The sequence below is a fragment of the Oncorhynchus mykiss genome, chromosome 6 (genome assembly GCF_057628025.1).
Source record: "Oncorhynchus mykiss isolate SJ-2025 chromosome 6, ASM5762802v1, whole genome shotgun sequence".
NCBI lineage: Eukaryota > Metazoa > Chordata > Actinopteri > Salmoniformes > Salmonidae > Oncorhynchus > Oncorhynchus mykiss.
Genome location: NC_143027.1, coordinates 52,663,498 through 52,687,430, shown reverse-complemented (window position 1 = coordinate 52,687,430; position 23,933 = coordinate 52,663,498). Strand labels below are relative to the sequence as shown.

At 43.8% G+C, this 23,933-nt stretch overlaps 2 protein-coding genes across 9 annotated transcripts in view; both read left to right on the top strand.

Annotated features, from left to right (window-relative positions):
- Positions 1 to 23,933, top strand: part of lrp4 (low density lipoprotein receptor-related protein 4) — a 224,381-nt gene that overhangs the window by 141,414 nt on the left and 59,034 nt on the right. For all 8 annotated transcript variants that reach the window (XM_021606795.3, XM_090238185.1, XM_090238183.1 and 5 more), the window contains 9 exons: positions 2,811 to 2,924; positions 3,127 to 3,243; positions 5,069 to 5,197; positions 17,250 to 17,369; positions 17,470 to 17,595; positions 21,648 to 21,773; positions 21,908 to 22,042; positions 22,229 to 22,354; positions 23,116 to 23,346. In XM_021606795.3, coding sequence (XP_021462470.3) covers positions 2,811 to 2,924; positions 3,127 to 3,243; positions 5,069 to 5,197; positions 17,250 to 17,369; positions 17,470 to 17,595; positions 21,648 to 21,773; positions 21,908 to 22,042; positions 22,229 to 22,354; positions 23,116 to 23,346 — 1,224 coding nt within the window. The remainder of the gene's footprint in view (positions 1 to 2,810; positions 2,925 to 3,126; positions 3,244 to 5,068; positions 5,198 to 17,249; positions 17,370 to 17,469; positions 17,596 to 21,647; positions 21,774 to 21,907; positions 22,043 to 22,228; positions 22,355 to 23,115; positions 23,347 to 23,933) is intronic.
- Positions 7,801 to 8,973, top strand: LOC110526151 (piggyBac transposable element-derived protein 4). Its single transcript, XM_021606798.3, has 2 exons — positions 7,801 to 8,288; positions 8,437 to 8,973. The coding sequence occupies exons 1-2, from the start codon at positions 7,937 to 7,939 to the stop codon at positions 8,754 to 8,756; spliced, it is 672 nt and encodes a 223-aa protein (XP_021462473.2). The 5' UTR covers positions 7,801 to 7,936; the 3' UTR covers positions 8,757 to 8,973.

Sequence of the window (23,933 nt, the reverse complement as noted above, 5' to 3'; positions counted from 1 at the left end):
GGCTAGCTTTGTCTTCTGCTCCCGTTCCGGGTCCTTCTCCTACTCTGTTGCATCTGAATAGGAGAGGGGCGAGAGTAATCTTAAATAGAAATATGAATATATCTCGTCTTTTCTGTTCTGAGGACTCTGTTGGGTCATAAAGCACAGGATTCCTGTGTGTGAGAAAACAAGAGAAAGAAATGAGAAGTAGTAGATATGGGTCACGTTCCGTCGCAATAGTCTCAATGAAAAATACGAATTTTATCCTCAAACATTTCTGCGGCCGTCCCTTTTTTCCTGTCTCTCTGAATGACAACATGGATGACATTCAGCTGGCGGGATGTACGCTGCACCAGCTAGATAGAACAGCACGAGGGAACATGGTCTGTGTATATATATATATATATATAATATAACAGCTGGTGCACGAAATCTAAGGAAGTCTCTAGATTTTGCTCGCCTGAAGTAGAGTATGTTATGATAAGCTGTAGAGCACAATATTTGCTCTCCATCTATATTTTTTGGGGCTGTTTGTTTATTTACCACCACAGACGGATGCTGGCACTAAGACCGCACTCTGTATATGGAAATAAGCAAACAGGAAAACGCCCACCCAGAGGTGGCACTCCTAGTGGCCGGGACTTTAATGCAGGGAAACTGAAATCAGTCTTAACTAATTTCTATCAGCATGTTAAATGTGCATCCAAAGGGAAAAAAAACTCTAGACCACCTTTACACCACACACAGAGACGCATACAAAGCTCTCCCTCGCCCCCCATTTGGCAAATCTGACCATAATTCCATCCTCCTGATTCCTGTTTACAAGCAAAAACTAAAGTTGAAGGCACCAGTGACTCGGTCAATAAAGAAGTGGTCAGATGATGCTGATGCTAAGCTACAGGACTGTTTTGCTAGCACAGACTGGAATATGTTCTGGGATTCCTCCGATGGCATTGAGCAGTACACCACATTAGTAACTGGCTTCATCAATAAGTGCATCAATGACGTCGTCCCCACAGTGACTGTACGTACATACCCCAACCAGAAACCATGGATAATAGGCAACATCCCTACTGAGCCAAAGTGTAAAGCTGCCGCCTTCAAGGAGCGGGACTCTAACCCGAAAGCTTATAAGAAATCCTGCTACGTCCTCAGACAAACCATCAAACAGGCAGCGCCAATACAGGACTAAGATTGAATTGTACCGATGCTCGTCGGATGTGGCAGGGCCTGCAAACAATTACAGACTACAAAGGGAAGCACAGCCGCGAGCTGCCCAACATTCACAAGGCCGCTGGGCCAGACGGATTACCAGGACGGTTGCTCTGGGCACGTGCTGACCAACTGGCAAGTGTCTTCACTGACATTTTCAACATGTCCCTGATTGAGTCTGTAATTCCAACATGTTTCAAGCAGACCACCATAGTCCCTGTGGCCAAGAACACAAAGGTAACCTGCCTAATTGACTACAGACTTGTAGCATTCACATCCATAGCCATGAAGAGCTTTGAAAGGCTGGTCATGGCTCACATTAAGACCATTATCCCAGAAACCCTAGACCCATTATATTTTGCATTTCGCTCAACAGATCCACAGATGATGCAATCTCTATTGGACTCCTCACTGCCCTTTCCCACCTGGACCAAAGGAACACCTACGTGAGAATGCCATTCATTGACTACAGCTCAGGGTTCAACACCATAGTTCCCTCAAAGCTCATCACTAAGCTAAGGACCCTGGGCCTAAACACCTCCCTCGGCAACTGGATCCTGGACTTCCTGACGGGCCGCCCCCAGGTGGTGAGGGTAGGCAACAACATATCTGCTAAGCTGATCCTCAATACAGGAGCCCCTCACATGCGTGATCAGTACCCTCTTGTCCCCCTGTTCACCCACGACTGCATGGCCAGGCACAACTCCAACACCATCATTAAGTTTGCTGACGACACAATAGTGGTAGGCCTGATTACTGACAACGACGAGACAGCCTATAGGGAGGAGGTCAAAGACCTGGCCGAGTGGTGCCAGAATAACAACCTATCCCTCAACGTAATCAAGACATAGGATATTATTGTGGAGTACAGGAAAAGGAGGACCGAGCACGCCCCCATTCTCATTGACGGGGCTGTAGTGGAGCAGGTTGAGAACTGCAAGTTCCTTGGTGTCCATATTACCAACAAACTAGAACGGTCCAAGCACACCAACACAGTCGTGAAGCGGCACTATTCCCTATTCCCTAGCCTATTCCCCCTCAGGAAACTAAAAAGATTTGGAATTGGTCCTCAGATCCTCAAAAGGTTCTACAGCAGCAACATCGAGAGCACTGGTTCCATCACTGCCTGGTACAGCAACTGCTCAGCCTCCGACTGCAAGGCCCAGTATATCACTGGGGCTAAGCTGCCTGCCATCCAGGACCTTTGTACCAGGCGATGTCAGAGGAAGGCCCTAAAAATGGGCAAAGACTCCAGCCACCCCAGTCATAGACCGGAGCGCAAAGTCTAGGACTACAAGGCTTCTCAACAGCTTTTACCCCGCAAGCCATAAGACTATGCATTGTTGGTTAAGGAATTGTAAGTAAGCATTTCACTGTAAGGTGAATACGTGGTATATTCGGCGCATGTGACAAATAAACTTTGATTTGATGGGAGGTTGTCCACTGGAGGTTAATAGACAGCTACTTTTCTCTGTATGAATGTAAGAGAAATGTTACTAACCTGTTGTGTGCGAGCATGCGGTGCGTGCACACTTGTACATCATACAAGTGGTGTATAGGATGTTGTTTGTGTGATTTGTCCTTTCATTGACATCCTGTCTCTCTCTCTTTGTCTGTAGCTCCTAGAGAGTGTGAAGAGGATGAGTTCCATTGTCAGAACGGCTACTGCATCCGCAGCCTGTGGCACTGTGATGGGGACAATGACTGTGGGGATAACAGTGACGAGCTGTGTGGTGAGCTACACATGCACAAACACACACATGCACACCATACATTCACTCCTACAGTATACACATATATTCAGAAAGTTATTGTTTTTGTCACAACTCAATCCGTTGACTTTAATAACTCAATATCTCTCTTTCTCTCTCTCTTACTTTCTCTCTCTTTCTCCCCTCTATCTCACTCACTCACTCACACTCACTCTTCACACAGACATGCGTAAGTGTTCCGATAAGGAGTTTCGCTGTACAGATGGGAGCTGCATTGCTGAACACTGGTACTGTGATGGAGACACTGACTGCAAGGACGGATCAGACGAGGAAAACTGCCGTGAGTTGCCCTGTGTGTGTGTGTGTGTGTGTGTGTGTGTGTGCGTGTGTGCTTATATTTGTCCTGTTTCACACATGGACAAGAGATGGAGACCCTGACACTGTCAAAAGAGGAATAAATCCAAAACGGAGGAATTAATCCAAAACTAAGCTTAAACACAAAGTAAAAATGTTTATTAAAACATCCTGATGCCCCAAAAAATCATCAGTGCATAAATGAAAGGTGAAAACAAAACACAAACGTTTCTGCTAAAACGTTTTTGTTTTCACTTTTCATTCATGCGCTATGATTTTTTCAGCCACCATGATGTTTTAGTAATTGCATTCAAGCCTCAGTTTTGAAAGTATTCCTTTTTTCTACAGTGTGTGGGTCTCCATCTCTTCCAGTATTCTTATTTTGACTACAGACACTATTCAGTATTAAGGACCATCAGACTCGTATTATATATACGCATGTTGTGAAATGGAAATGTTTTTTTTTTTTGCATATCCCAACACCCCCTGAGACACGTACTATACGTGTGTCCTCACTCTCTCTCTTCTCTCTCTCTGGCGAGGGGGATTTCAATAGTATCGATAAAGGATTGGCAGCAGGATTTCAAAGAGCCTCAAACAGGTGTACAGTCGTGGCCAAAAGTTTTGAGAATGACACAAAATTAATTTCCACAAAGTTTGCTGCTTCAGTGTCTTTAGATATTTTTGTCAGACGTTACTATGGAATACTGAAGTATAATTACAAGCATTTCATCAGTGTCAAAGGCTTTTATTGACAATTACATTAAGTTGATGCAAAGAGTCAATATTTGCAGTGTTGACCCTTCTTTTTCAAGACCTCTACAATCCGCCCTGGCATGCTGTCAACTAACTACTGTGCCACACCCTGACTGATGGCAGCCCATTCTTGCATAATCAATGCTTGGAGTTTGTCAGAATTGGTGGGTTTTTGTTTGTCCACCAGCCTCTTGAGTATTGACCACAAGTTCTCAATGGGACTAAGGTCTGGGGAGTTCCCTGGCCATGGACCCAAAATATTGATGTTTTGTTCCCCGAGCCACTTAGTTATCACTTTTGCCTTATGGCAAGGTGCTCCATCATGCTGGAAAAGGCATTGTTTGTCACCAAACTGTTCCTGGATGGTTGGGAGAAGTTGTTCTCGGAGGATGTGTTTGTACCATTCTTTATTCATAGCTGTGTTCTTTTGTCAAAACTGTGAGTGAGCCCACTCCCTTGGCTGAGAAGCAACCCCTCAGTTAATTTGCATGGCAAAGAGGGACTTTGCAATTAATTGCAATTAATCTGATCACTGTTCATAACATTCTTGAGTATATGCAAATTGCCATCATACAAACTGATTTGTGAAAATTAATATTTGTGTCATTCTCAAAACTTTCGGCCACGACTGTACACTCTGAGCCTTATCTTCCCTTTGTTGTCAAGGGGTGTGTTTGTCAACATTCCCAACTTCTCCAAATTATCCTCATCCCTGACCTATTTTGACTGCCCTAGTGTAAAACAAACTGAATGTCAGTGTAACCAATGTGAAATGGCTAGCTAGTTAGCGGTGGTGCGTGCTAATAGCGTTTCAATCGGTGACGTCACTCGCTCTGAGACCTGAAGTAGTTGTTCCCCTTGCTTTGCATGGGCCACGGCCCGATGCTTCGTGGGTGACTGTTGTTGATGTGCCCGGGTCGGGCGAGGGGAAGAAAGCTGTACTGTTACATCAGAACCACACACTGTCTTTATAGTTTATGACAGAAAAGTTTGGGTGTGAAAGAGAATGTGTATTAAATATGTACCCCTCTCCCTTTCTCTCTCTCTCTCTGTAGCATCTGATGTAATGACGGCCACTTGTAGTGTTGAAGAGTTCCAATGTGCGTACGGACGCTGTATTCTGGACATTTACCACTGTGACGGAGATGACGACTGTGGAGACTGGTCTGATGAGTCCGACTGCTGTAAGTACACACACACACATCGGATTCAGGTGGCTAATCATTAACATCTGCAGGCTGTATTTTACAATATACCGGTATTGATGCATGGACCGGTTTAGGTTTTTACTTTACCTTCTATAACGGTATTTGAATGTCTGGTTTGTTAAATATGATACGCCGTGTTTAACGTCCATTTTTATAGTTTACTTCGCTACTTGAGCCATCTCTTTCCGCTCACTCTCTCTCCAGATCTCTCCGCTCTCGCTCTCTCCAGACCTAGCCCCACCCCCTGTCACTCAAGGAGCACATTTGTTGTTCTTCAACCACAAGACACTTACGTTCAGTCTGTATGGCCAATGCAGCATATGCAACAATGTTGATAACAACAATGCTGTTTTCACTCCTCTTTGGCATTTCTAATCATTTTTGTGTCAAACAACACTATTTAAAGTGCCCACTATCATATTCTAATTATAGAATTGGAATAATCATTCTATTTCCATGATTCCAACATTTCACCCAAGTGTTTTGCTCTAAATCATAAGTCAAATCGCTATAGCAACATTTGGTTCAAAATAAGGTTTTGATTGTTTGCCCATATCATGCAGCCCTACATGGCAGAGTGGAAATGATCTCAAATGAGTTCAGGAAAGTTGAATTGAACAGTATAAACAATCAGAATGGAGAAAGACCCATTGAAATCACTTAGAATGTATGTGTTGCCAACCTGAGTTCGTGCACTACTTATAAAGCAAATTTAGAAATGTTATAATTTAACCCTTTCACACGTACCATCACACGGGTGTGATCGTTCTACAGTGGTCCCTGAAGCGTACGATCACACCCGTGTGTTTAGAACACTCATTTAGAATGCTCGTTTAGAACGGCAGTTTAGAATGACGAAACAATCAGCGTTTGAGCTGGCCACACTTTTTTTCAGAAACTATTTACACAAACACAGTCCTTACAAAGTTATGTCCAGAATGTCAGCAGTTTATTTTTGGATGCATTGTTCAGATATTCACAGAAGTAAATATAGCATAACACAATCATCCTAACCGGAAAAATGTAGGCTACATTTGTCCTAGCGCTGAGGAAAGATTGACCCAACACAAGCAGTCATATTTTCTAACTCTTGGCTGACATAAACTACAATATGAATTAGCTAATAGCAGTATATAATTAATCACATCACGGGTGAGCTCACCATTGATCGAAATAACTAGGTAAAACACTTTATAGAAATCAAAAGTAATCCGACGATTAGTTTCAGCGCGAAGCCATGCATTCTTTCCTCACAGAAACCAAATATAATAAGAGAAGATGAGATGAGTTTGGTCTGTTTATAGTATGCATGTTGAAGGGGTGTGTCATCTACTGTCGTTCACATCCCACCATTAATTTCCGGAAAATTTGTGAACTCTTACTCACCTCATTTTGTTATAACATCTTTGGTCAAACAGACGTGAATCCCAGAATGCATTGTATGTCAACAAACATGGCTACACAGCTGGAATTAGCTTAGCTCATCATAATCAGTACAACCTTCAATATGTGCCCATTACAATCTGTGCAAGAATCGGAATGCGTAACCTCCCACTCTGCGCCATTCAGTGTTGTTGTTTATGTATGTAGCTAGTGAGCTAAGCTGTAGCATTAACAATGTCTTTCAAAAGGAGACAACTCACAAATGTGGAAATTCTGGAGATTTTTTTTAATTCTGACACTGAGTCTGAGTATGAAAGTCAGGAATCAGATTCTGACAGTGAGGAGCTGCCCCCCAACCTTGTAGCCATTGAGAACCCTGAATCTGAATTTCCCTTGTCCACTGACGAAGTACCAGGTCCCTTTGAAGATGCTGGTGGTGATGGAGGCAGACCGACAGTGGATAAAGTACAGGAGTTCTGTGGTAGCTGGAAGGCCACCAGTCATTTCACCCCTCCTGGCCCTGCTGTTTGCTTTGATGAGTCCCAGTCTGGAGTGCAACGCCCCTTGCCATTTCCAACTGAGGCAGAGTGCTTCAAGTTGTTTCTGACAGAGGAGCTGGTGGGAGACATAGTTGAGGAGTCCAATTGCTATGCCTTAGAGCTACAGGAGAAGAGAGAGCCAGGAGTGAGGGGGAAACTCGCTAAATGGGTGACAACCACAATTAGTGAAATGTATACCTTCCTGGTGACAGTCCTTCTCATGGGGATAGTAAAGAAGAACTCCCTAAGAGAATACTGGAGCACAGATCCTATGTTTGCAACTCCCTTCTTTGCCACCCTCTTTTCCTAAGATCGCTTCCTAGTTCTGCTGCGATGCCTGCATTTCGTCAACAATGCTACTGCCAACCTAAATGACCCGTTACACAAAATAAGAAATGTTCTTATCAGCCTGACATCAGCATTTGGTCGGGTCTTTGTGCCATACAAGGACCTATGCATTGATGAGTCCCTGATGTTATGGAAAGGTAGGCTGGCGTTCCGTCAATATATTCCCTCCAAAAGGCACAGGTTTGGAGTCAAGTTCTTTGTCATGTGCGACGTGAAGACAGGATTTGTCCAGAACATTATAGTTTACACAGGGTCCACCACTGACATCAAACATTATGAGGGGCTTGGGGTGTCAGGGTCCGTGGTGATGACCATGCTGGCTCCTCATCTCGGCAAGGGACACACTTTGTACGTGGACAATTGGTAGAGCAGTCCCACACTCTTCCAGCATCTGCTCTCCAACAGCACGGGGGCCTGCGGCACAGTCAGGTCGAACCGGAAGGGGATGCCGGCATTCGGATGCAGGAAGATGCAGGGAGGGGAGGTGGAGTTCCAGGAGAACGGTCAACAGCTGGCAGTAAAGTGGCATGACAAACGAGACGTCCATGTCTTCTCCACTGTCCATACAGCAACCATGTCGGCCACAGGGAAGGTGGACCACCTGAACGGAGAGAGATTGATCAAACCAGATTGTGTGCTTGATTATAACCTCAAAATGGGGGCCGTGGATAAGGCGGACATGATAAACAGCTTTGTGGAATGCACTCGGAAAACGACCAAGTGGTATAAGAAGATATTTTTCCATCTGATCAACACTGCTGTCCTCAACGGCAGCATAGTTCACCGCCAACTAACAGGTGAGATGATTACTGAACAAGTTATTTTTGTAATTGGATGTACAGTTCACATACAAATCCATAATGCAACTATAGTGACAATATCTCACCCACCTACCCACTGCCTCATCATCCTCTAACTTTCCTCATCCTCCCCTCTCCCTCTTAGGTAAAGTAATTACCTACCAAAAATACAGAGAGAACCTCATGAGAGAGCTGCTAGAGGAGCACCACACCCCTCGGCGCCCATCCACTGGGGGCCATCCTGCTCCAGACAATCCCCTACGCCTGACTGCACGGCATTTTCCCTGCAAAGTCCCTCAAACTGCTTCTCAAGGTAGTCGCACACGGAGGCATTGCAAAGTCTGCCTGTCTGGCGCCAGGAGAAGTAAGCAGAGGAAGATGACAAAATACATGTGTTTAGCTTGTGATACACCTCTATGTATTTCACCATGCTTTGAGGAGTATCACATGCTCAAGCATTATTGAGCACATCTGCAGCAATAAGTGACTGACTGACCTGACAGGTGACTTGACAGGTGACCTGCCATGATACTATGCCTTTAGAGATGGGGGTAGAAATGCAGTTGTTGTTCAGTCACTGCATGGATATTAAATATGGGTTATGCATATTCAGTTTTTTGTCCTCTAGTAAAACAAGTTGTTGAACCAACTACCGATACTGCAATAAAATAGATGACTATTACATATTGGCATATGTGTTTTCTTGCTGTGTTTTCATCCAGTAAAACTGTTAAAGAGTGTACGTTAGCATACAAAAGCTGTCCTCAATCTTCAGCTCCAAAGATGTCCAGCTCCAGTTATGATATTGGCAAATAATGTTTCTGGTTTCTGAAAGTACAGAATAAAGAGGATTATTCATTAGAATACAATATAAGGATATAGCAATAAAACAATACTACAAAGAAGTAACATAATAAACACTGCTATAGAAAATAGTTTATTGCATTGACAAAATCACAGATTTGAGTTATAACAGTAAGAAACTAACTTTTGAGCTCCACAAGGGGGCAAGGCAGGGCAGAGCAGAGCTATGCTGAATAGACCAAATAAACAAACCATGGTCATATTTTTTATTTATTGAACTAGGCAAGTAATTTAAGAACAAATTATTATTTACAATGATGGCCTACTCCGGCCAAACTCGGACAACGCTGGGCCAATTGTGCGCTGCACTATGGGACTCCCAATCACAGCCAGTTGTGATACAGCCTGGATTTGAACCAGGGTGTCTGTAGTGACGCCTCTAGCACTGAGATATAGTGCCATAGACCGCTGCGCCACTTGGGAGTCATAAGGCCAGGGTAGCTTCAAAATACAACACAAGCTAATAGTTTTCTGAAGCAACTAGCATTGTTTTACAGAGCTAATAGAATAATGTAGCTAGGTAAGCATGATTGACAATAACACCATAAAGGTTATAAAATGTGTAACGTTACCTCACTTGTCCGCAGTTATAAAGAATATATTATGATCTACAGCTACAGCAGAAACTGCATACGGAAACTATTATTATAACTATTATAACGTAATAAGGCACTTACTTTGATAGAAACGCAGCCTGGATTTGAACCAGGGAGTCTGTAGTGACGCCTCTAGCACTGATGTGCTGTGCCTTTGATCGCTGCACCACTTGGGAGTCATAAGGCCATGGTAGCTTCAAAATGCAACACAAGATAATACTTCTCTGATGCATTTAGCATTGTTTTACAGAGCTAATAGAATAATGTGGCTACATAAGCACGATTAACTATAACACCATAAAGGTTATAAAATGAGTAACGTTACCTCACGTGTCCGCGGTGATAAAGAATATACACAAATATATTATGCTCCATACATACAGTACGCTACAATAGAAATGTGGAATGGAAAATGGAAAATGTAAACACGTGTGCAGATCCTGTTCTGACGGGAGATGAGCAAATGTCTGCAGACGTGAACTGCACAAACAATTGGGAAGTGCTTGGGGAATTTTGTCCGTGTCAGAAACGTCCCAAAAATGTAATTATCCGCAAAAGTTAAAATGACTATTTTTATGTGAATGAATGAGGAGGCGGAACACACCTAAATTCAAACTGTTTTTAGAAAATAAAAACTTGTTAGAAAATCATTTGAAATTGAAGTTAAAACAACCTATAAATATAAACAGGCTGCGTGCTTTAGTTTGAGGGCAGCGCGGATAAAATGTACTGTTACGTATCAATCACATTCTGGAATGGAGAGGACATTCTAACATCACGTGCATAAAAAAACTCACGCTGGGGCGACCGTTAGAGATATTTGGAACTCACGCATGAAAGGGTTAAAAACATAAAATACTGTCAAATGCCATCATACCAGCTATATTATTTTTTAAATAGCAAGATATGATGTTTTGGCCATATTGCCCAGCACTAACGCCAGCACCATACATGCTACATCAGAGGCTGCTACACTGCCATGCAGAAAACACATAAGGTACCTCTAATTCCTCTGCTACACACACACACACACACACACAGATTACCTGTTGTGGCCAGACTGCCTGTTGGAATTCTACCCAGAATGCCAAGCACCCTATTTCTCAAGTGGAATGTAAACAAAGGGGTCAGTAGGTTAGGGGCAGGGAGGAATGCAGTTGGGCTACAACTTTATCATGAGGGACGGGAGTGAGAGAGTTCAGTGTTTGGGAAGTGCCACTGACAACCTTTGTCTTTTTAAGGCTTTGTCAGGTGAAAGCAATAGTGTCAATACTTCCAGTCAAGTATACATAAAAGAAAAGAGATAAGGATAGGATCGGCTGAGGTTGGCCTCCCGAGTGGAGCAGTGGTCTAGCAGTTGACACTATTGCTTTCACCTGACAAAGCCTTAAAGAGACAAGCTAGCTGTGCCACTAGAGATCCTGGTTCGAGTCCAGGCTCTGTCGCAGCCGGCCGCGACCGGGAGACCCATGGGGCGGCATACAATTGGCCTAGCGTCGTCCGGGTTAGGGGAGGGTTTGGCCGGCAGGGATGTTCTTGTCCCATCACGCACTAGCGACTCCTGTTGACACAGCTGGGCGCAATGCACGCTGACACGGTCACCAGGTGTAAGGTGTTTCCTCCGACACATTGGTGTGGATGGCTTCCGGGTTAAGCGTGCATTGTGTCCAGAAACAGTGCGGCTTGGCTGGGTTGTGTTTCAGAGGACACAGGGCTCTTGACCTTCGCCTCTCCCGAGTCTGTACAGGAGTTCTGGCGATGAGACAAGACTGTAACTACCAATTGGATATCACGAAATTGGGGAGAAAAATGGAACAAGTAAAAAATAAAAAGGTTCAGCTGAGGTTGAACAGAATTGAGACAAGTTGGTGATGGCAGATCCAGCTGTTACCATTGTAGCAATGATTGAGCTTGAGCACTGAGCAGTGACATGTTAAATGGCTACACTGCAGAAGTCTGTCTCCCTCACTCATTATGGCTCTCTGAGCGTTCCCTGACACAGATTCCTGGAATGCCCTGTCCCACTCTCCTTGCTGACAGCTGTCGTGCTAGAGCCTGCTGCTCCGCGGTGTGACTATGTTACTTGTGTGTGTGCATGTCTGCGTGCATTGGAAAACATTTCCCATCCTTTTCTTTCGAACACACGCAAGCTTGCCAGTGTTTCGATTAGCACAGGCTATCACGTTTCTCTTCATCACTCCAGAGAATATACCCTTAGACTTAGACTACTGCTAAGACCTCACTGCTTTCACGTCCTTTCTTTCTGTTAATTTATCTCTATCTCAGGCTTTCATGTCTCTCTTTGTACTATCTCTCTGTCCCACAGTCTCTTTCTCTCTCTCGCACTCACTCTCACTCTCACTCACTCTCTCACTCACTCTCATTTTCTCTGTCATGGTAGCCCACACAAAGGCCTGTATATGGGGCTCTGTTAGCATGCTTCAGACTAGGGAGTAGGATGAGAGGAGAGAGAGCAGTGATTCTCAAACTCCTTTCTTCTTTGATGTTGTCTTCAATGGTGATAAACTTTTATTTAAGGCTTTCATCATGACTGACTAATCAGTAAGGTCATGTTAGTTGCATGTCTTCGTCCCCCCTCCCACCTCTTCTTCTCCTCTATCATCCCTTTCTCCTCCCTCCTTCCTCCAGTAGGAACACAAGCATTTTGCTACACCCGCAATAACATCTGCTAAATATGTGTATGCGACCAATAAAATTTGATTTGATTTGATAATTGCCCCCTTGCCTGGAGATATTTAGATTTTTTGGGAAAGTGGAAAACGCATCAAAGAAAAAGAAACAAGGACATATATATAATTTATATATATATATATAATATATATATATATATATATATATATATATATATATATATATATAAAAAAAGGAAAATAAGATATTACACTACAGCTGGGAGAGGAGACATACCATAGAGGAATAAGACTAGCCATCCTCACTGCATTTCTTGGCATAGACTGTATGCTGGACGCTTTGATAGAAAAACACTGGCACACTCTCAGATGGGCATGGCTTGTGTATTCAGAATGGAGAGAGATCTGGGCACACAAGCAGATCAAACGATTCTCTGTGTGTTTAGTGGTGTGTGTGTATGTATATATCTGTGTATTCGGTGTGTGTCTGTATTCTGAGAGTTGGGCACACACAAGCTGATGAAACAGTTCTCTGTGTATGTGGGTGTCAATGTGGGCGACAGGGTACCAGCTGATAAGTGGGTTTGAACATGAGAACACTGTCCATTTAATGTTTCTTTCCATTTCTCTCTCTCATATATATACACTGCTCAAAAAAATAAAGGGAACACTTAAACAACACAATGTAACTCTAAGTCAATCACACTTCTGTGAAATCAAACTGTCCACTTAGGAAGCAACACTGATTGACAATGAATTTCATATGCTGTTGTGCAAATGGAATAGAAAACAGGTGGAAATTATAGGCAATTAGCAAGACACCCCCAATAAAGGAGTGGTTCTGCAGGTGGTGACCACTTCTCAGTTCCTATGCTTCCTGGCTGAAGTTTTGGTCACTTTTGAATGCTGGCGGTGCTTTCACTCTAGTGGTAGCATGAGACGGAGTCTACAACCCACACAAGTGGCTCAGGTAGTGCAGCTCATCCAGGATGGCACATCAATGCGAGCTGTGGCAAGAAGGTTTGCTGTGTCTGTCAGGGTAGTGTCCAGAGCATGGAGGCGCTACCAGGAGACAGGCCAGTACATCAGGAGATGTGGAGGAAGCCGTAGGAGGGCAACAACCCAGCAGCAGGACCGCTACCTCCGCCTTTGTGCAAGGGGGAGCAGGAGGAGTACTGCCAGAGCCCTGCAAAATGACCTCCAGCAGGCTACAAATGTGCATGTGTCTGCTCAAACGGTCAGAAACAGACTCCATGAGGGTGGTATGAGGGCCCGATGTCCACAGGTGGAGATTGAGCTTACAGCCCAACACCGTGCAGGTGCAAAACAGCTCGAGCTCAGTGAGGTTGGATGGAGAGCATTTGTGAACAGCAGTTTTCAGTTCTTTCCACAGATTCTCGATTGGATTCAGGTCTGGACTTTGACTTGGCCATTCTAACACCTGGATATGTTTATTTTTGAACCATTCCATTGTAGTTTTTGCTTTATGTTTTGGATCATTGTCTTGTTGGAAGACAAATCTCCGTCCCAGTCTCAGGTCTTTTGCAGACTCCATCAGGTTTTCTTCCAAAATGGTCCTGTATTTGGCTCCATCCATCTTCCCATCAATTTTAACCATCTTCCCTGTCCCTGCTGAAGAAAAGCAGGCCCAAACCATGATGCTGTCACCACCATGTTTGACAGTGGGGATGGTGTGTTCAGCTGTGTTGCTTTTACGCCAAACATAACGTCTTGCATTGTTGCCAAAAAGTTCAATTTTGGTTTCATCTGACCAGAGCACCTTCTTCCACATGTTTGGTGTGTCTCCCAGGTGGCTTGTGGCAAACTTTAAACGACACTTTTTATGGATATCTTTAAGAAATGGCTTTCTTCTTGCCACTCTTCCATAAAGGCCAGATTTGTGCAATATATGACTGATTGTTGTCCTATGGACAGAGTCTCCCACCTCAGCTGTAGATCTCTGCAGTTCATCCAGAGTGATCATGGGCCTCTTGGCTGCATCACTGATCAGTCTTCTCCTTGTATGAGCTGAAAGTTTAGAGGGACGGCCAGGTCTTGGTAGATTTGCAGTGGTCTGATACTCCTTCCATTTCAATATTATCGCTTGCACAGTGCTCCTTGGGATGTTTAAAGCTTGGGAAATATTTTTGTATCCAAATCCGGCTTTAAACTTCTTCACAACAGTATCTTGGACCAGCCTGGTGTGTTCCTTGTTCTTCATGATGCTCTCTGCGATTTTAACGGACCTCTGAGACTATCACATTGCAGGTGCATTTATACGGAGACTTGACTACACACAGGTGGATTGTATTTATCATCATTAGTCATTTAGGTCAACATTGGATCATTCAGAGAGCCTCACTGAACTTCTGGAGATAGTTTGCTGCACTGAAAGTAAAGGGGCTGAATAATTTTGCACGCCCAATTTTTCAGTTTTTGAATTGTTAAAAAAGTTTCAAATATCCAATAAATGTCGTTCCACTTCATGATTGTGTCCCACTTGTTGTTGATTCTTCACAAAAAAATACAGTTTTATATCTTTATGTTTGAAGCCTGAAATGTGGCAAAAGGTCGCAAAGTTCAAGGGGGCCGAATACTTTCGCAAGGCACTGTGTATATATATACAGTTGAAGTCGGAAGTTTACATGCACCTTAGCCAAAAAAATTTAAACTGTTTTTCACAATTCCTGACATTTAATCGAAGTAAAAAATCCCTGTCTTAGGTCGGTTAGGATCACCACTTTATTTTAAGAATGTGAAATGTCAGAAAAATAGTAGAGAGAATGATTTATTTCAGCTTTTATTTATTTCATCACATTCCCAGTGGGTCAGAAGTTTACATACACTCAATTAGTATTTGGTAGCATTGCCTTTAAATTGTTTGACTTGGATCAAGTGATTTGGGTAGGCTTCCACAAGCTTCCCACAATAAGTTGGGTGAATTTTGGCCCATTCTTCCTGGCAGAGCTGGTGTAACTGAGTCAGGTTTCTAGGCATCCTCGCACATGCTTTTTCAGTTCTGCCCACAAATGTTCTATAGGATTGAGGTCAGGACTTTGTGATGGCCACTCCAACACCTTGACTTTGTTGTCCTTAAGCCATTTTGCCACAACTTTGGAAGTATGCTTGGGGTAATTGTCCATTTGGAAGACCCATTTCCAACCAAGCTTTAACTGATGTCTTGAGATGTTGCTTCAATATATCCACATAATTTTCCTCCCTCATGATGCCATCTATTTTGCGAAGTGCACCAAGTCTGTCCTGCAGCAAAGGTCCCCCACAACATGATGCTGCCACCCCCGTGCGTCACGGTTGGGATGGTGTTCTTCGGCTTGCAAGCCTTCCCATTTTTTCTCCAAACATAACGATGGTCAATATGGCCGAACAGTTCTATTTTTGTTTCATCAGACCAGAGGACATTTCTTCAAAAAGTACGATTTTTGTCCCCATATGCAGTTGCAAACTGTAGTCTGGCTTTTTTATGGCTGTTTTGGAGCAGTGGCTTCTTCCTTGCTGAGCGGCCTTTCATGTTATGTCGATATAGGACTTGTTTACTGCGGATATAGATACTTTTGTGCATGTCTACAAGGTCCTTTACTGTTGATCTGGCATTGATTTGCACTTTTCGCACCAAAGTACATTCATCTCTAGGAGACAGAACGTGTCTCCTTCCTGAGCGGTATGATGGCTGCGTTGTCCCATGGTGTTTATACTTGCGTACTATTGTTTATACAGATGAGCGTGGTACCTTCAGGCATTTGGAAATTGCTCCCAAGGATGAACCAGACTTGTGGATGTCTACCATTTCATTTCTGAGGTCTTGGCTGATTTATTTTGCTTTTCCCATGAGGCACTGAGTTTGAAGGTAGGCCTTGAAATTCATCCACAGGTATACCTCCAATTGACTTAAATTATGTCAATTAGCCTATCAGGAGCTTCTAAAGCCATGACATCATTTTCTGGAATTTTCCCAGCTGTTTAAAGGCACAGTCAACTTAGTGTATGTAAACTTCTGACCCCCTGGACTTGTGAGACAGTGAATTATAAGTGAAATAAGCTGTCTGTTAACAATTGTTGGAAAAAGTACATGTGTCATGCACAAAGTAGATGTTCTAACCAACTTGCCAAAACTGTGACTCCAACCTAAGTGTATGTAAACTTCTGACTTCAACTGTATTTATATATATATATATATATATATATATATATATATATATATATATATATATATATATATATGTACATATATATATGTATGTATATATATGTGCCGCACTGTTTCTATATATATATATGTGTGTGTGTGTGTATATATATGTGTGTTTCTGTATTTCTTTCTCACCACCTGGTGTTTTGATCATCCCCTCATCACACACAGCACTGCTTTATTATTCTCTCCCTCTCTTCTGTGCTATTGGCCCTGTTCCCTTCTCTTGTCTAACTGATAACTGCACACAGACACATGTAGACACGGTGTTCTACAGCACTTGTTCTCTCACGCTTTATCTCTTTTTTTACTCTCCCTCACTTTATTCATTCCTCACCTCTCTGTCCTTATCTTCTACCCTCAGCCCTTCAACCTCATGTGAACAGGCTCTTATTGTTAGATCATTAATAAAAGTGTGTGTGTGCTCGTGTGGGTTTGTTTGGTCTTGGATAGATATGTTTGATTCTTTTTAAACATGCATGTCCTGCCCCAAATGTTTATTTCTGTTTTGTCCCTGTAAAAGCATATTTGTATTACCAGATATTACCTTCAGATAAATTGTTTTACACTGTCAGGGATGATTAAAGTTCCAAAAGCATTTTCATGGTATCTCACGGTATTGGTTGTGTGTGTCCTGCAGCCTCCCACCAGCCTTGTCGTTCTGTGGAGTTCATGTGCAGCAGTGGGATGTGCATCAACGCTGGCTGGAGGTGTGACGGGGAGTTTGACTGTGATGACCAATCAGATGAGAAGAACTGCAGTAAGTATCTGCTTGTGTGTGTGTGTATATGTGTTTGTGTACATAATGTATGTAGATTGTGTACGTGTGTGTGTCTAACCGACCTGTCCTCTCCCTCCAGCCACCTCCATGTGTACTGCGGATCAGTTCCGCTGTGCATCGGGACGCTGTGTCAGGTTGTCATGGAGATGTGACGGAGAGGATGACTGCTCTGACGGCAGCGATGAAGATGACTGTGAGAAGACTGGTACGTGTGTGTGTGCAGATCGGCATCAATCTAATCTAGACAGTACAAATTAAATAAAAGGGTGAAAAGAAAGAAAGAGCTCCATGGACTTAGTTCTTATCGGCGGGCTATGAGCTAAATCTTACACCTCAGACAGGCACCCTATAGTTTACTATCCATGACAACAGTTGCAGGACAACTCTCCATGCTGAAAAGCATAATTTGAGAGGAAACTGTCAGAGGGAAAGCATATTGGCACGTTTTACATGCTCGTAACTGTGCTATTTGGTTAGTTTTTTTGCGTTGTTTGTAACTTATTTTTAAATGTATTTTGTACAAAATGTTGCTGCTACTGTCTCTTATGACTGAAAATAACTTCTGGACATCAGAACAGCGATTACTCACCTCGAACTGGAATAAGCTTTTTCCTTTAAAGAATCCGACGAGAAAGAGATAATGCTTACCCGGGAACAGGCCCGGTCATTTGCATGAAGAAAAGACAGAGGAAAAGGCAGGTCGGGCTGCCTTCTGAGAATCCGTAGGCGAGCGAGAGAACTCACACTGCCATTCGTTCTACTGGCTAACGTGCAATCATTGGAAAATATAATTGATGACCTACGATTAAGATTATCCTACCAATAGGACATTAAAACTGTAATATCATATGTTTCACCTAGTCGTGGCTAAACGACTACACAGATATTATAGAGCTGGCGGGATTTTCCATGCACCGGCAGAACAGAGAAGAAGCTACGTCTGGTAAGATGAGAGGTGGGGGTATGTGTCTATTTGTCAATAACAGCTGGGTTGCGATGTCTAATATTAAAGAAGCCTCGAGGTATTGCTCGCCTGAGGTAAGCTGTAGACCACACTATCTACCAAGATAATTTTCATCTATATTATTCGTAGCCGTCTATTTACCACCACAGACCGATGCTGGCACTAAGATCGTGCTCAAGCAACTCTATAAGGCCATAAGGAAACAAGAAAATGCTCATCCAAAAGCGGTGCTCCTAGTGGCTGGGGACTTTAATGCAGACAAACTTCAATCAGTTTTACCACATTTTTACCAGCATGTCACATGTGCAACCAGAGTGGACAGAAACTTTACTCCACACACAGAGATGCATACAAAGCTCTCCCCCACCCTCCATTTGGCAAATCTAACCATAATTCTATCTTCCTGATTGCTGCTTACAAGCAAAACCTAAAGCAGGAAGTACCAGTGACTCGCTCAATACAGAAGTGGTCAGATGACGCGGATGCTTCTCTACAGGACTGTTTTTCTAGCACAGACTGGAATATGTTCCGGGATTCAATGGCATTGAAGAGTATACCACCTCAGTCACCGGCTTCATCAATAAGTGTATCGTCATTCCCACAGTGATTGTACGTACATATCCCAACCAGAAGCCATAGATTACAGGCAACATCCACAACGAGCTAAAGGCTAGAGCTGTTGATTTCAAGGAGCGGGACACTAATCCGGACACTTATATGAAATCACGTTATTTCCTCAGACGAACCATCAAACATGCAAAGCGTCAATACAGGATAATGAATCCTACTTCACCGGCTCTGACGCTCATCGTATGTGGCAGGACTTGAAAACTATTATGGACCACAAAGGGAAACCCAGACGTGATCTGCCCAGTGACGCGAGCCTACCAGACAAGCTAAATGCCTTTTATGCTCGCTTCGAGGCAAGCAACACTGAAGCATGCATGACAGCACCACCTGTTCTGGATGACTGTGTGATAACGCTCTCGGTAGCCGATGTGAGCAAGACCTTTAACCTGTCTAGGACCTTTAACCTGTCTAACCCCTTTCCGCTAGCGGAACCCCTCGCCAACAGCCAATGAATTGCAGGGCGCCAAATACAAATCAACAGAAATCTCATAAATCTAATTTCTCAAACATACAAGTATTAGTCACCATTTTAAAGATAAAATTCTCGTTAATTCAGCCACAGTGTCTGATTTCAAAAATGCTTTACAGCGAAAGCTCCACAAACGATTGTTAGGTCACCACCAAGCCACAGAAAAACCCAGCCATTTTTCCTGCCAAAGAGAGGAGTCACAAAAAGCACTAATAGAGATAAAATTCATCACTAACCTTTAATGATATTCATCAGATGACACTCATAGGACTTCATGTTACACAATACCAGTATGTTTTGTTCAAGTGCATATTTATATCAAGAAATCTCATTTTACATTGTACATTACCTTCAGTAGTTCTAAAACATGTGGTGATTGTGCAGAGAGCCACATGAATTCACAGAAATACTCATTATAAATGTTGATGAAAAGTCTAGTGTTATGCATGGAACTTTAGATACACTTCTCCTTAATGCAACCGCTATGTCAGATTTCAAAAAAACTTTACGGAAAAAACATAATCTGAGAACGGCGCTCAGAGCCCAAACCAGCCAGAGAAATATCCGCCATGTTGGGTAGTCAACATTAGTCAGAAATAGCATTATAAATATTCACTTACCTTTGATGATCTTCATCAGAATGCACTCCCAGGAATCGCAGTTCCACAATAAGTGCTTGTTTTGTTCGATAATGTCCATCATTTATGTCCATTTATGTCCAATAGCGTCTTTTGTTACACAGGGGCCCCTCCGGGGTGCGTGCTCGGTCCCCTCATGTACTCCCTGTTCACTCATGACTGCACGGCCAGGCACGACTCCAACACCATCATTAAGTTTGCCGATGACACAACAGTGGTAGGCCTGATCACCGACAACTACGAGACCGCCAGAGGGAGGTCAGAGACCTGGCCGTGTGTTGCCAGGACAACAACCTCTCCCTTAACGTGATCAAGACTAAGGAGATGATTGTGGACTACAGGAAAAGGAGGACCGAGCACGCCCCCATTCTCATCGACTGGGCTGTAGTGGAGCAGGTTGAGAGCTTCGAGTTCCTTGGTGTCCACATCACCAACAAACTAACATGGTCCAAGCACACCAAGAGAGTCGTGAAGTGGGCACGGCAAAACCTATGCCCCCTCAGGAGACTGAAAAGATTTCCCATGGGTCCTCAGATCCTCAAAAGGTTCTACATTTGCACTACCTGCTCCGCTGCAGCCCCGTCAATGAGAATGGGGGCGTTCGCGGTCCTCATTTTCCTGCATCACTGCCTGGTATTTCAACTGCTCTGCCTCCGACCTCAAGGCACTATAGAGGATAGTGCGAACGGTCCAGTACATCACTGAGGCCAAGCTTCCTGTCATCCAGGACTTCTATACTAGGCGGCGTCAGAGGAATGTCCTAAGAATTGTTAGACTCCAGCCTTCTTAGCCCTAGACGGTTCTCTCTGCTACCGCATGGAAAGCGGTACTGGAGTGCCAAGTCTATGTATGTCTAAACAGCTTCTACCCTCAAGCCATAAGACTCCTGAAAACCTAATCAAATGGCTCCTCAGGCTATTTGCATTGCCTCTCCCTTTTACACCGCTGTTAACCTCTGTTGTTGTCATCTATGTATAGTCACTTAAATAACTCTACCTTCATGTACATATTACCTCAACTTATCGGTGCCTCTGCACATTGACTCTGTACCGGTACCCCCCTGTATATAGTCTCGCTATTGTTATTTTACTGCTGCTCTTTAATTACTTGTTACTTTTATTTCTTATTCTTGTCGGTATTTTTTAAAACTGCATTATTGATTTGGGGCTCGTAAGTATTCATTTCACTGTAAGATCTAAACCTGTTGTATTCGGCGCATGTGACTTATACGATTTGCTTTGATTTGTAGTATTTGGCGCATGTGACATATAAAGTTTGATTTGATTTTGGATGATCACTGCACCCAGGGTGGAGTCTAGATTCAGTCAATCTAAAGAACAGTTACCATTACCCCACAGTCCTTTTGTGTCTATCCTTCAAAAGTCAGAGGCTACATCCCCAAATGGTACCCTATTCCCTATATAGTGCACTTCTTTTGACCAGGACTCAAGGGGTGCCATTTGAGATACAGCCAAAGGAGTTTTCAGATGTTGTTCATTGTTCTTTGCAGCTTTTTTCCAGGCCATTGTAACTTTCTCCATCTATCTCCCCACCAGACACCCCTCCATGTGCTCCAGACCAGTTTCTGTGTGGTAACGGCCGCTGTATTGGCCAGAGGAAGGTCTGTAATGAGGTCAGCGACTGTGGAGATGGGACTGATGAACACCCTCACCAGGACTGCCGTGAGTTATGTCTGACTGTATAAGGGGAAGGGTGTGGGGTGGGTGTGCCGTGTGTGTTTGGGGACTTATTCGGAAACTTCTGTAAGGCTCCACATCATAACATCTCTCTAACAAGTGTGTGTGTTTGAGTGTAGGCCCACGGTCCAGCGATGGCAACTGTAACCTGAATAACGGAGGCTGTTCTCAGAAATGTCAGATGGCCAGAGGTCTGGTACAGTGTACCTGTCATACTGGCTACAGACTGATGGAGGATGGCAGGGCCTGCCAGGGTGAGACTACACCCCGTGTGTGTGCTTGCGATGAGAGACTGAAAAATTCAATGTATATGAGCTCTGCGGATTTTATAATGAGTTGATTGAAAATGTATATATTTGAGGTGTTTACACACGCCGCATCTTCATACATTCTCTTACCCCTCCCCCACTCACCCACCTGTCTATATGGACCGTTCCCAGATGTGGATGAGTGTGCAGAGGAGGGCTACTGCAGCCAGGGCTGTACCAACACAGAGGGAGGGTTCCAGTGCTGGTGTGTGCAGGGCTATGAGCTGAGGCCTGACAAGCGCAGCTGCAAGGCGCTGGGTGAGTTCACTCACAATCTTTCAATTTAAGACGTTTGGCTTCAACATGTGGAGGGATTGTGAGCACCTGCGAAAGTTGTTTACCTAAACATGTTTTGCCTGCATTTAATTAAAACCATTTTCCCTACTCTGCCCTAGGTAGCGGGTGACCCATATGCGTCATAGTTGTGTTTAAAAATATGCAAACATGTTTCATCTGCATTTAATTGTAACCGCATCCCTTGCTTAGCTTGAGGGAGTTGGACTGTGGCTGAGGTTAGCTCATGGTTTAAGGTCAGAAAAGCAAGTGCTTGGTCGCATCCCAAATGCCACCTTATATCTCACAGTAGTTTACTATAAAGCAATAGGGAGCCATTTAAAATGCAGGCCTGGTCTGTTATAGATTTAGATATGGATATGGAGCTAGGGTCCACTACATTGCCAATACAGCACCCCTCAAATCTGGTGTGTATTACTGGTGAACCCCGGTCAAGCATCTCTGCTTGGGTTCCAGTGGCCAGGGGATGTACTTGACTGACTGACCAATATTAATGTTGGGTCTTATTGAAAGTGATGGCTGGAGTTTCCTGCAAGAGCTGAGTTTTTCCTGTCTTTTCCTCTCTCCCTTGCACTCCACACCCTCTCCTCTCTCTCTCTCTCTCTCTCTCTCTCTCTCTCTCTCTCTCTCTCTCTCTCTTTCTCTCACTTTCTTAATCCCTCATTTTGCTTGTCACTACCCTCCCTCTTTCCTTTCCCTCCCTCCTCTCTATACCCCTCCATTAGGTCCTGAGCCAGTGCTGCTGTTTGCGAACCGTATAGACATCCGCCAGGTGTTGCCCCACCGGTCAGAGTACACTCTGCTGCTGAACAACCTGGAAAATGCCATCGCTCTGGACTTCCACCACAACCAGGAGCTGGTCTTCTGGTCTGATGTCACGCTCGATCGCATCATGAAGGCTAACCTAAACGGGAGCAATGTGGAGGAAGTGGTTTCCACTGGCTTAGAGAGTCCAGGTATGCACATGACCATTTATGGTCTAACTCTAGTCAAAACACACACAGTAGAATGCATAGCAGGTGGTTTCCACCAGGATGGATACAATCACAAGTGCTCATGCTACATTCTGTGCACTCACAATTATGTAAAGGAAAGCCCAGTTATAACTACGACCACACATGGTTTTACTACAGTCAGAACATGTATCAACATAGAATGTACAGCACTGCAACAGTCATAATTCAAGGTTTAGGACAAATGACGAGTCAACACAATCTGGCCATGCTGATGAAGACAAATGGATGGCATTTTCTAATCCAAAAAGGTCAAGTAGAGGGGGGCTTATATTTGTTCTGTGTAACTTGTGTGTGGTGCGAAATGGAAATGTGTCTTTTTGCATATCCCACTCCCCCTGAGACACCCTCAGAGAGTGGGATCACGGCCAGGAATCGGCTATTATTGACGGCAACCCTGGAGCAATTAGGGTTAATGGAGCAATTAGGGTTAAGTGCCTTGCTCAAGGGCAGATCAACAGATGTTTCACCTAGTCGGCTCAGGAATTCAAACTACCAATCTTTCGGTTACTGGCCCAACGCTCTAACCT